The sequence below is a fragment of the Caretta caretta genome, chromosome 2 (genome assembly GCF_965140235.1).
Source record: "Caretta caretta isolate rCarCar2 chromosome 2, rCarCar1.hap1, whole genome shotgun sequence".
In the NCBI taxonomy this organism is placed as follows: Eukaryota; Metazoa; Chordata; order Testudines; family Cheloniidae; genus Caretta; species Caretta caretta.
The window spans coordinates 30,030,961-30,044,695 of NC_134207.1; the positions used below are offsets into that span (position 1 = coordinate 30,030,961).

General features: G+C 37.3%; 1 protein-coding gene across 3 annotated transcripts in view; it reads left to right on the forward strand.

The window, feature by feature from the left end:
• The window catches only part of CSMD3 (CUB and Sushi multiple domains 3), a 1,179,008-nt gene that overhangs the window by 781,553 nt on the left and 383,720 nt on the right, over positions 1-13,735 (forward strand). For all 3 annotated transcript variants that reach the window (XM_048841517.2, XM_048841518.2, XM_048841519.2), the window contains 2 exons: positions 4,165-4,321; positions 10,202-10,393. In XM_048841517.2, coding sequence (XP_048697474.2) covers positions 4,165-4,321; positions 10,202-10,393 — 349 coding nt within the window. The remainder of the gene's footprint in view (positions 1-4,164; positions 4,322-10,201; positions 10,394-13,735) is intronic.

Here is a 13,735-nt window from a genome sequence, read left to right on the forward strand (position 1 = left end):
TGCAGTATATTATAAGCCCTTTGTACTCAAGGCCAAAGGTATGTTTTCATTATATGTAATCAATGTCAGTATTTGAATTATGTCGCCATTTTATTTGCTATTTTCAACTATCAAATAATCCTAGTTCTTCTTAAACTTAGATTCTAATATTAAGAGATGACTTCTTTGTTGGTAGTTCTCCTTGTCATGTCTAATACAGGAATTTTAGGATTTTATTTTGTGTGTGTGTGTGTCTGTGAGACTTTCTTCAACACTTTTTTGTTGAAGAAAGCTCTTCCCTCTCCCCCATCTTTTTATACTGGTCAGATGTCTTCTACACAATTTCTTTACTTATTGCCCTTCCCTTTGAAAAGTAGATAATATTATTTCATGCCCAATGTGAAAAAAAATCTTTATTTTATAGAGCATAAATGGACAATGTTGATTACATACAGTACAGCTTGGAATCATAACACAGTGTTCTTTTGAACCTCTTTTGTTTTTTGTTTGTTTGATTTTTTTCCAAGTCTTTTTCTGTATGTTGTTAGTTTAAATTAACAAAGATGAAGGAACTGTTTGTCCATGTACCAGATTACACATTATTATATTTGCTGTGTACTAGCAAGCACAGCTTCTCCAGGTTCCATAAGGTGTGACAGCTAGAAATTGTAATCTATTTTGTGGCCCATTGTTGCCCGTCAGACATGATGCCAGATGTGAAACTGAGAATGGTGCACTGCTGTTTGTTTGTTTATGGCTTACTATGTGATGCAAAAGGACCAGTCTGTGCTCTGAAAAATTCACAACCTAAGGACAGACAGACAAATAGAGGAATTGGGAAAGAGAACATCTAATAGTGATCTTTTCAACTTTATGAAGTGGATCTTGAAGAAAGACATAATTGTGGATGGGTTAAAGGCTTTTCAGATGAGCACAGTGAGGTTTGTGACAAAGTTCCTTCTCTGCCTTGGTGGGTCCTGCGCTTACTGGTGGATTTTCTCGCCTCAGAGGTTCACGGCAGCCCTCAGTTTGGCCACTTTTGTGGCTCCAATCTGCCGTTCACTCAGTTAGCCTCATCACTGGCCAGCATGGGGAAAGGAAGAAGAACAATCCCTGCAGTCTCTGCTGATCCACCTAGTGGATCGGGGAACAGGCCAGAGACTTTCCCCTCTGGTGGAACCCACAGTCCAGTTCAACTCCTCCAGTATCAAGTAGGGAGTTGGGAGGATGGAGGGAACCCGGCCCCATCCTCTACTCCACGTTCCAGCCCAGGGCCCTGTGGATTGCAGCTGTCTACAGTGGCTCCTGTAACAGCTGTGTGACAGCTACAACTCCCTGAGCTACTTCCCCAGGGCCTCCTCCAAACACCTTCTTTATTCTCACCACAGGACCTTCCTCCTGATGTCTGATAATTCTTGTACTTCTCAGTCTTCCAGCAGCATATCCTCTCACTTCCATCTTCTTGCGCCTCTTACTCCCAGCTCCTCGCATGCACCACAAACTAAAGTGAGCTCCTTTTTAAACCCAGGTGCCCTGATTAACCTGCCTTAATTGATTCTAGCAGCTTCTTGTTTGGCTGCAGGTTTTCTAATCAGCCTGTCTGCCTTAATTGTTTCCAGAAAGTTCCTGATTGTTTTGGAACCTTCCCTGTTACCTTCCCTGGGGAAAGGGACCTACTTAACCTGGGGCTAATATAATTCTCCTGTAGCCATCTGGCCTGACCCTGTCACAGGTTATACTATGACAGGCATGTGGAAGAGGTCATGAAAGTGATCCCACAATAAGCTGATACACTGGTGGCAAAGGCTGGGAATGCTGCTGAGTGGAGAGTGTGGCCAGGGCAATGAACAATTAAACAAGGTATGATAGGCAGGGAGAGGCAGAGTTATGCAGAGCTTTGAAGGTGGGTCATAGTAAGATTAAATATGAGATGATAGTGGATGATGAGCCATTTGAGGAATTTAGAATAGAGAGTGTCATACATGGAGTTCTTGTTTTTTGTCTCTTGAATATAAATACTGCACTGCTGGAAATATTATTTAGATTTCTACATTGAGGAGCAGATAGAACAGAAGCTTCATCGGGAGAAACATATGCAGTGTATACAGAAAACATATCGACAATTATAAAGTTGGATATCTGGTAGTTAGCTGTCTTGCAATCTCAATATATTGTAGCCATTTTCTAGAAGGCCTTTGAAGGAAGTAACATCTCCATAAGGAGCTATATATGAACCTAATTTTGAATGTTGTTACAAAATGGTGCATCAAGTACTTTGGCACAAATAGTCTCACCTACACTTACTGTATTTCAAAAAGAGTGTTTTGACATCTGATCTCCGGAGATCTCCAGAGATCTGAAATTACTGATGCAAGTAATTAGTATTTAATAACAGAATAGTATCTCCAAGAGATTGTTTTCCTAAATAGTCTTCTAACATGCAGTGCAGCATTTATTTACAATTAACAGAAACTTCTAGTTAACCATAGGGTTTTTTTAATGGCCCTGTGGGTTGCACTGGTTGACACTCCACAATAACAACTTTTTCTTAAGCTCCATTCTAGTGGAATTTTGAAGTTCTACAGGAACAAATCTTGGTGGACTTGGGAAACTGAGTTGCTCTTTGTACTAAAGCCCCAATATTATGAACATTCACGTAAATTCCCCCAACACTTAAATCAAACACGTTCCATTGTATTAGTTCATCCATCACATACATGGCTTCACCTAAATAGAAGACTCTTTTTTTATAGAATGCCTTTAATACTTTAGAATATTCCAAAATGCTAGATAAAACAGTGAATTAGCTACTAGAAGTTCAGAGGCTGTGTAACGGATATAGTATAGTTGTACAGTAATTCACACAGAGCCATTAGCATTAAAGTCTGTGAGTTTGTTTGTTTTGTTGTTGTTTCTTTGTTTTGACTGAGACAAGGAATGTTGGCCAAGACACTGGTATTATTCTGTAATCTCATTCTGAAACCTCATTCACTCAGACGATCATCGGAAAGACAGATTCCATTTTTACTAGAGGCTTTTGCAAAAGTCTCTGACTAATGCTAAATGGGAATTATGTATGTAAATCCTCCACACAGATGTAAAAAGGAGCTAATAATAGTTCTGTTTCACATTTTAAATTCCCTTTTAATACACTGAGTGAGAATGGTGTTTTTGGTTTGGGTTGGTTTTGCTATTCATTCATATTTACAAATGCAAACATGAAATAAATTTTACATTGATAAAAATAGACTTTATTTAGCATTGAAAATGACTGTCTATTTATTTGACAGGCAAAGTTTTGAGTTTCACTGTGCAGGAAATCAGGAATAAGACAAAGGTCAGAATTTAGTCATGTACAAATGTAATCATTATTAAAACTTATTTGTCAAAGATTTTAAGTGTTAAGTATAGCAACTATAGTTAATCAAATTACAGTTTAACTTTCTCACGTCTGAATGGAATGTAACAACCTCTAATGTTTAAAAAGAACAAAACTTGCATTGACATCTGCTAAATGTTATTAGAATAGATTATTTGAAATGTTTGGGATTTTATTTATTTTTTTGTATAGCAATGTCCATTGTTAAATAGGGGAAAAGCAGCTCTTGAAGAAAAATAAATACAAATGTTGATTTCCAATTTACATATAAATTACATTGTCCTTCCATCTTAAAGAGGCAGTTATTCTGTTTGTTTTATTCTCATTCCTTTTATTGTATTGATATACATGTACCTTTCTTTACTTAGTAATATTTTGCAGAAGTTTGTTTAACATTCAAGGCTGGGGAGACATTACATTTTTACATTACACCACTTCCAGGACTGAGGCAGAAGTGCATACACAAAATAAGTATTCCTTGATATGTTGTGGCAAACGTTATAATATTGGGAATGGCAAAGTAAACACAGATGTTTATAAACATTTAGCTGAAATGGCAACCCTTTCCACTTCAATTGTCATGCAAAAAGGAACTGACATATTTTAAATTGTGCATTTGAAAAATCACCACACTTATATCATATAATTCAGGAAAAACAAACAGTATATGCATAAAGAGCTCTCTAAATTGACTTACAATAGATCCTGCTACAATAAGCATCCTTCCACTTAATAGATATGTGTGAAATTATGTTGTAACTGAAATACGATTTTTTAAAATTGTACAAGTCCCATTTGTTTTACAGATATATGATGGAAAAGACAACACAGCTCACCTGCTGGGTGCATTTACTGGAGCCTCATTGAGAGGACTGACACTAAGTAGTACCTCAAATCATCTGTGGTTGGAATTTAACTCAGATACGGAGGGAACCGATGAAGGTTTTCAGCTTGTTTACACCAGTAAGTATGTAGAAACATAGAATAATGGATTTATGTTGTTCATGGCTTGAAATAGTCATTGTTCCTACTCAGAAATTCTAATGATGATAAAAACTGGTAGAATATTGCCACCAATTCACCACTCTCTCAAAATAATCCATTTTCAACTTTCTGCCCAAATCAAACATTTATTATATTGGAAGTCTAACTTCTGTATTACTCAGAGGATTTATTATTTTTGTTATTTGTAGTTGATGGCTGAATTGCCTTCTTTTGCCAGAGGACTATCTTAAGTTTACTTGCTGACTGAAAGGGTCAAGAAAAGTGGATTATTCTCTGCTGCTCATAATGGCTTCACTTCAGGAAAACACTTAAGCACCTGCTTAATTTTAAATATACACTCAAATCCATTGATTTCAGTGGAATTTAAGTATGTTCTTAGCCACTCTTCATGAACAGAGGCACTTTCCTAAACTGAGGCCAGTCTTGTGTTGTTTCTTTTCCATTAAATCAGTGATTTCTTGTTTTGGATTGCTGCTTTTAATAAATATTCTAGTCTGGAAATTATAAAGTGCAACTCACTGTCACAAGATATTATAGAGGTAAAGAGCTTAATAGGATTCAGAGAAGGATTAAATATTTACATGAATAAAAAAATCTGAAATTATAGTAGCTAGTCTTAAAATAAATACAAAAACCTAATGAAAGCTGCAGAACTTAACCAATCACTAACTACCTAGAATTACCAGAAAACATCCCCATGGATAAGTTATTGTATAATTGTCTGTTGATGAGGGAAGGAGCAGTGCCCTTGAAACATTTTGTGCCAGTCACTTTCAGAGACAGGATGATGGATTAGACAACCAATTGGTCTGATCAGGTATGGAATTTCAATATTGTTATACATGTAATTGACTTTCTGGAATTTCCATAGTGAAACTAAAACATATTTTACAGAGTTTGTGGCATAAGCAAATTATGTTGGTTTTGATTTGCTAATTTTCCTTGGGGCACAGTCCCCTGAAAATAAATAAACAAACCATAACATAAATGGCTATGAATTGCCATTATGAATGATAATGAATAATCATTGGGCCAGGGAAAGAGAGTGAGAATGACTTCAGATACTGATGGATTAGGATACTCATTTACAATGTGACAGACCCTACTTCAGGTTCCTGCTCCAAGGATTATTTAATTATTTATAGAAAATGAAACAGTTTTAACAGGCGAGATTGAGAAAAATTTACCCGAGGGGCTAGAACACTTTCCTGTAATGTGGGATACCTAAATTCAAGTTCTATTTCCTCATCAGCCAAAGAGAGGAATTCAACCTTGATCTCCCACATTCCAAGCATGTACCCTAACCATTGGACTAAAACTTAAAAGAGAGGTGGTCATCCTCCTCCCTCCCCCCAATATTTTATTAATCTAGTCCTCCTTTGCTTTTGTGAAAATGCCTGAAGAATGTTTTTTGACTTTTTGATTAGTTGAAAATTTGTTTTTGATTTGATCCACAGCAAAACCGTTTAATTTTTTATTTTTTTAATTTTTTTTTTTCAGAACTGCCAGTGAACCAAAATATTCATTATCCACCAGTTCTAATCACAGTCTTCTCAGAGACTTTCCCTGAAAATGGGTGATGGGACACAAGTAAATAGTTAGCTACATTGCCAACATCAAGAGTTAGATTCTTAAACGTGGACCTCACATGCCTATTCCCCAGACCCACAGGGTAACAAGTTAAAATCTTCGCCAACAGTGGGACTCAGTACTTCCCTCCTGGCCTTCAGCATTCAGACAGAACAATGATCCAACTCAGAAGTTATGGCATGAAGGTCCCTGTCTCCGTATTTTCAGTGACATTCTGGCTGAAACTCAAGTAGAGAAGACACATCATTTAACCTACCAAGATATGTTTCTGTTTCCATGTCAATAGATAGCTCAGTCCAAATCTGAATAGTTTTGTTGTAAAGTAAATGAAAATTTTTCACAATTAATAAAACATAGCTCAGTAACTGTGTGGATAGTGTGAATGTTGAGCAAATTGTCAACCACTCAGCACAGTTCCACAATGTGAGACTGAGGATGCAATGGTGGAAGTGAAGAACCTTTTCTTTGCTTCCTCTTCAGCCATATGTAGGAATGTCCGGGTCACATGCACCATATGCCCTTATTACCTATGGACATTATGAGCTAAGTGCTGTTATTAAAATTTGCTTGTATTCCAATAGAATGAGATTCCCAGATGCTCCTAACTTGTTCAAATCAAAAGCACTTTTCACTGGAACACTCACATGAACTTCTTCTAAACAAGAGGTTTTTTTTGGCCATATTTCAATTTTCTACACCCCGCCGGTAATTTGTAATAGACAAGTGTTTTTGTTGTTGGGGTTTTTTTTTTGTTTTGTTTCTTTAAAAATCTCACTATCCTACTCCCCTTATTCTCAAAAGTAACAGAATTGTTTTGGAGCAAACTTTCCCAAACAATCGATCTTCAGGCTGAGATCAGCCTGTACCTTTCAATCCCCCAGTTCTGAGAGTCATGAGCTACTAAAAGCAGGATTAGAATGGAAACCCTTATGCATTTAACTATTATGAAAGTGCTTGTTTATATTCAAACAATGTGGCTTTGGTAAAGGAGAGGGTTTTAATTCAAAGCGTGAAAAGAAAACAACAACAAACAATCATGCTAATGAGCTCCTAAAATTCGTTGTCAGACTACTCAAAGTGTCATCATGATAATTGGACAATTAATTTTAGAGTTGTGCGTTAAGAAGTAGATGGTATTTATAATACATATGGCCATTGCAAGCCATGTAATTACTCAGCACTAAAAAAAGTTTTCATGGTTCTCAGCTGAAAGGATTGTGAGCTGAAATACATCATAAAAAAAAAAAGACAAGGAAAACTCTGACTTTTTCAGAATATTGATAATTTCAGCAAATTAAACTCAATATACTCTGCTTTTCAATTCAGACTATTGTCCATGCACTTTTTTCTTCACTAATAGTGCTACAGTTTATTGTAATTTAATTTACCACATATATGTGCATTACACTTGGGTACAAGCAATTGCAAGCCAAATATATAGAGCCTTCAGTTTTGTTGTTGTTTTTGTTTTTTTACATAAATTCAAGTTCAATTTAAGAATAATCAAAAGGTTTTGTATTTCACTGGCTAGCTGACCCATAGGCATAGCAGCTGCAGTAGGAAGAGATGAACAGCACATTCACTAAAAACATGCAGTTTTTGAAGGCTATGCCTTAAACATAGGAAAGTTTATAATCCTTTCTTAAGGAAAATCAAATGGCATGAAGAATTTAAAGCCTGTTTAATGTCATTCATTGAGGACTTGTTTACATGAACACTTAGTTCAAGTGAAGCTGGGATGTAAATCTACCATGCAGTAGCTTTCGTGTCCATGTGGACCCTACTGCCACTCACTAATAGACCACTATAGCATGTTTTAATCTACTCTTGTTTCAAAGTGGGGTAGGTTAAAGCAAACTACAGAACTTTTAATGTATGGTAGCAGGGTCCACATTTACACCCCGGCTTGCCATGATCTAATTGTTAGTATAGACAAGTCGAAAGACTTCCAGTTAGACTTAGCGTATGTTTACACTGCTGTCGGGCTGGAGGTATGATTGCAGCACATGTTAAAGATCAAAGCTAGCTCCAGTAATAATAGCAGCAAGGATGCAGCTGCAAAGCCTAGCCTTGCCCACCAAGGATCCTGGGTATACAGTCAACTTGTAGCTGCCTGTGCTGCCATGACTTCACTGCTATTATAACGAGGAGTCCTTGTGGCACTTTAGAGACTAACAAATTTTTTTGGGCATAAGCTTTCGTGGGCGAGAACCCACTTCATCAGATGCATGGAGTGGAAAATACAGTAGCAGGTATAAATACATAGCACGTGAAAAGATGGGAGTTACCTTACCAAGTGGGAGGTCAGTCTAACAAGACAGTTCAATTAACAGTAGGATACCAAGGGAGAAAAAACACTTTTGAAGTGGTAATGAGAGTGGCCCATTTCAAACAGTTGACAAGAATGTGAGTAACAGTAGGGGGAAATTAATATGGGGGGAATAAGGTTTTGTAATGACTCAACCACTCCGAGTCTGTATTCATGCCTAATTTGATGGTGGCCAGTTTGCAAATTAATCCCTGTTCTGCAGTTTCACGTTGGAGTCTATTTTTGAAGATTTTGTTGCTGAAGAATTGCTACTTCTAGGTCTGTTATTGAGTGACCAGGGAGATTGAAATGTTCTCCTACTGGTTTTTGAATGTTATAATTCCTGATGTCAGATTTGTGTCCATTTATTCTTTTGCGTAGAGACTGTCCGGTTTGGCCAATGTACATGGCAGAGGGGCATTACTAGCACATGATGGCATATATCATATTGGTAGATGTGCAAGTGAACGAGCCCCTGATGGTGTGGCTGATGTGGTTAGGTCCTATGATGGTGTCCCTGGAATGGATACTTGGACAGAGTTGGCACCGGGGTTTGTTGCAGGGTTTGATTCCTGGATTGGTGTTTTTGTTGTGTGATGTGTAGTTGCTGGTGAGTATTTGCTTCAGGTTGGGGGGCTGTCTGTAAGCAAGGAGTGGCCTGTCTCCTAAGGTCTGTGAGAGTGATGGGTCGTCCTTCAGGATAGGTTGTAGATCCTTGATGATGCGCTGGAAAGGTTTTAGTTGGGGGCTGTAAGTGATGGCTAGTAGTGTTCTATTATTTTCTTTGTTGAGCCTGTCTTGTAGTAGATGACTTCTGGGTACCCTTCTGGCTCTGTCAATCTCTTTCTTCACTTCACCAGGTGAGTATTGTAGTCTTAAGAACGCTTGATAGAAATCATGTAGGTGTTTGTTTCTGTCTGAGGGATTGGAGCAAATGCAGTTTTATCTTAGAGCTTGGCTGTAGACAATGGATTGTGTGATGTGGTCTGGATGAAAGCTGGAGGCATGTAGGTAAGTATAGTGGTCAGTAGGGTTCCGGTATAGGGTGGTGTTTATCTGACCATGACTTATTAGCACTGTAGTGTCTAGGAAGTGGACCTCTTGTGTGGAGTGGTCCAGACTGGTCCAGGTTGAAGGTGGGATGGAAATTGTTGAAATCATGGTGGAATTCCTCAAGGGCCTCCTTCCCATAGGTCCAGATGATGAGGATGTCACCAATGTAGCGCAAGTAGAGTAGAGGCATAAGGGGACGAGAGCTGATGAAGCGTTGTTCTAAGTCAGCCATAAAAATGTTGGCATACTGTGGGGCCATGCGGGTACCCATAGCAGTCCTGCTGACTTGAAGGTATAAAGTGTCCCCAATTATGAAATAGTTGTGGGTGAGAACAAAGTCACATAGTTCAGCCACCAGGTTTGCCGTGATAGTATCGGGGATGCTCTTCCTGCTATTGTTACTTAAAATAGCTTTGATCTAAGTAGTCTATGTATGCTACAGCCACACCTACAGACTGCAGTGTAAACATAATCTGAGGCTCCTATGTGCCCTAGTATCATTTGAAAGTGGGACTTAAGCACCTAAATCACTTTGGTGCTTTTTAAAAATTTTACCTGAAGTCATCACTGAGTGATTGGTAAAAAATTCTGTTCTTTAAAACACACACACGCACAGAGGCCCAGTCCAGAAAACTTTACTCAATATCTGAATGAGGAATTCTGGATTGGTCTCTCAGAGAAATCACAGTATTTTCCTAGGCTCCCCTTTGAAAATCAACCTTAGTCCCATTTAAAAAAACAAACAAAAAAAACCCAACACCTTAAGTGTGTTGCTGAATGAAAAATAAAAATATGCTGTGTTCAGACTGGAAGACAAAAAGTGTTTAATTTCACAAATGTGTGTTATCGTTTTAATTCTGTTACTCCACTCTTTACTCTCATTACAGGTTTTGAGCTTTCACACTGTGAAGATCCTGGTGTGCCACAATTTGGATACAAGATCAATGACCAAGGCCATTTTGCTGGCAGTACTATCATTTATGGATGCAATCCAGGTTACACACTCCATGGAAGTAGCCTTCTAAAGTGTATGACAGGGGAAAGAAGGGCATGGGACTATCCTCTGCCATCGTGTATTGGTAGTAGCCTCTTTTTAACTTTAATGAAAACTCTACTGTGTTTAAAAAAAAAAGAGAGAGAGAGAGAGAGCCTTATGCTTTTATGCTTTCTAGAAGCTTGTTAATTTTGTATGTGTGTGATCTGGCAAACCTGTCCCAACCTGCTAAATATATCACTTCTTGGCATCTGAAAGATGTAGCTAGACAATCAGGAAAGTAAATATTAATACAGGAATGCATAATGGAAATTGTAGTGAAATGAGTTCCTTGTAGTTTTTATCACTTAAAGATAAGTTAGAAAAGGTATCTACAGTCTTGACTTACTGAACTATTTGTAAAACCAGTCAGTATATTCTATTAATATGCTTAGTTACAAAGCACTTTTCACATATAAATATTTTTACATAATAGAGTGCAAATGTCAAATATTAGGAATACTGTAGTACACAACAAGAGGAGGGGGGTTAGAATGTGGTTTTGCTACCAGCCCTGTGTAAAGGGTGACACATAGTGTGTTGCCTCACAAATGGCACAGGGAAGAAGAGGCACTATTCCTTATTTGGGAATCGGGGGGAGAAAGGAAGGGATAATAATTTGTCATTGGCTGAATGGAAGACAAGCGGTCTATCTATGTTCCTGTTTGCCCTCATTCTTTCAAAAGGGGGTTGTGTGTGTGTGTGTGTGGGGGGGGGTAACAGGCAAAACATTTGCACATGCCCTATTATGCTTAGACTTAATTTCTGTGAAAACCTCATAGGTGTCTTATTCTGCCTTATGCCTCTGCACAGTCATTCATTCCAAGATCCTGTCTAGCCAAGGATAAGCATACTATTAAAATGAATTAAACATATATTTCAAATTAATAATTAGTCAACATAACAAACAATATCCCAAAATTTTGTTGGTCCTTAGAACTAGTGATTTATGTTGGATAAGAAATCCTTCCTGGGCCAGCAGTTCTACCAACTCGGAGTCATATAGGCTGCCAAGATGTCTCAAGAGAGTGAATATGAACCTCAGGGCAGATTGTTAAGAAGCAGGGTATAAACCCTAAATTATACCTAGGTTTCACCTGCCATTTGCAAAATGTGTAAACTCCTCAGGCACTTATAACAGCCAACCCATGGAGTCACAGAGAGTCCGCTTCAGTACTCCGATCTCTCTTGTCACCTAATCAAGGTAGCCTTTTTGATAGATGTTCCCTTACACCAAAAATTGCAACAATATTCAGGTTATTCTTGGTCCCAACGACCAGTCACTTACCCCAGGTCAATTGCACCTTAAATCTCACACCAAAGAAAAAGTTTGTAGCCTATCCTATATTAAACAATCTAAAGATTTATTAACTAGGAAAAGGAAATGAGAGTTATTTACAGGATTAAAACTGGTAAACATACACACATAAATAAGTTAGTCTTAAGTTTCAAAAGGTAATAGAAGCTTCTATAATAAGCAAGGTGGATATATCCCTTACAGCTAACCTAGGCTAACCACTGGGGATCTCTTGCGTATGCCTATAAAACCTTGCCCTCAAGAGTCCAGCAGTGTAGAGATGCAGTTTCTCCTTGTTAGGGATCTTTATTCCTTCCCCCATTCTCTGAGCTGTCAGCTCATCTAATGGGAGGAATTCACTTTCATATCTTGTCTTCACGGGGTGGGAGAGAGCAATCAACAAAGTCTTTTGTCCTCTGTGATGATCCACAATTCAGTTTATTTTTGAAGATATAATTCAGTTGTAAACCAAATTAAGTGTATCCACACAAGAGTTTGTTAAATTGCTATAAGCCAGTTATAAATCGAATTAAGTGTGTCCATACTGGAGTTTTTTCTGGTTTGGCTAAATAGATTCTTAAAATAATGTTAGTGAAACCAGTGTGAGATTTGTATATAGACAAGGTGTAAGAAGAGGAAAAGAAAAGTAGGTGTTGACAGCAACTATAAGATGATGCTATTTGATTCCACATTCCTCAGTGTAGTTTGTTTATTCATGTTAAATAAAATAAAGACCAAAATGTAGATCCATAGAATACCTCTAAATAATACATTATATATCCTATGTCTTCCAAATAGCTCCATGTCTCATGGGCTTTGTATGTTGTCAAGTGTACTCTCAGAGCTTAATGATGTCTTAATAATAGTACAAACTGAAGAAATTGGTTTAAAAAGATGATGAAACCCAGCCAAGCAATATAGCAGCTAAACTACATAGAAAAGGAAGATCACTAAGAGTATTGTGTTCAGTTGTGTCCAACACTAATGATGAAGTGAACATGTTCTAAAGTAGAGATAGGCCTGAATCAGAACAACAGATCCAGTCACCTTCGAAGTGTGAGTTAGTTGAGCTCTGAATCAGGACTTTGTGGCTGTGCCCTGCTTTTTCTTGATAATATGCCATACCAAACCCCTGAATCCAAACATTCTTGAATTTAGAGTAAGTCTTGATACTGACTTGAAGTTTGAGACCATGGCTCATCTCTAATAAATATTAAGTCAGGTTTTGAAATTTAGAACTCTAATAATAATAATTAATAATAATTAATTAAAAGTATCATAGTAAAAAGTCTGAAAGATAGTCAGCAGCTTTTTAAAATTGACATTATAGTCAGAATCAGATTAATAATTTGAATGTTCACATTTCAATGCAAAAAAAAAAAGTCTTCATGACATTAATGCAAACAAAATGTTGGAAAATGTATGGAAGTATTTTTACCAATTTCATGTAGCCCAAATAACCAGAAATGAACCAAATATGTTTGCCGCTGCCAGGAACAGCTTATGTTAGACTCTATTCCTTATGGTGTGGGGAGGAAAATCATTCCATTGTCTTTATCCTCAAATCTGGAACAAAATTTCTCATATTTTATATATATATATATATATATATATAATTTTCTTCTGCCAACAAATAATATTATTCTCACAGTGCACTCATTTTATTCCCCCAGTCTACAGTGAGAGTAACAATCAATCCCATTCTTTGACTTGAACAGTCACAAAGGAATATTTTTCAAAAGACCTTGTAGAGGTTATCAGGTTGGGAAAATACCTAAAAATATATGAGAAGCTTGAAGGGACTACCTGTCTCTGAAAATTTGCTTCTACTATGTCAGGAAATCAATCTAGAGTGCTGTTTCAATTAAATTTTGTTACAGAGCTCATAGATCATAAGGTAATAAATCTCCCAACTAAATATTTTAGGTGATGTTAAATCAAAATTGAACTGCATTTTAACTACACCAAGAGATCTAATCAAAGCATTATTTTGGCATTGGTGTGGCCAAGAGAGAAAGCATTAGAGTGATTTAAAAGGAAGGAAAGCAAAATAAGGAGATTTAAAAGGCCTGAGGGGTCTTTGTAAAAATT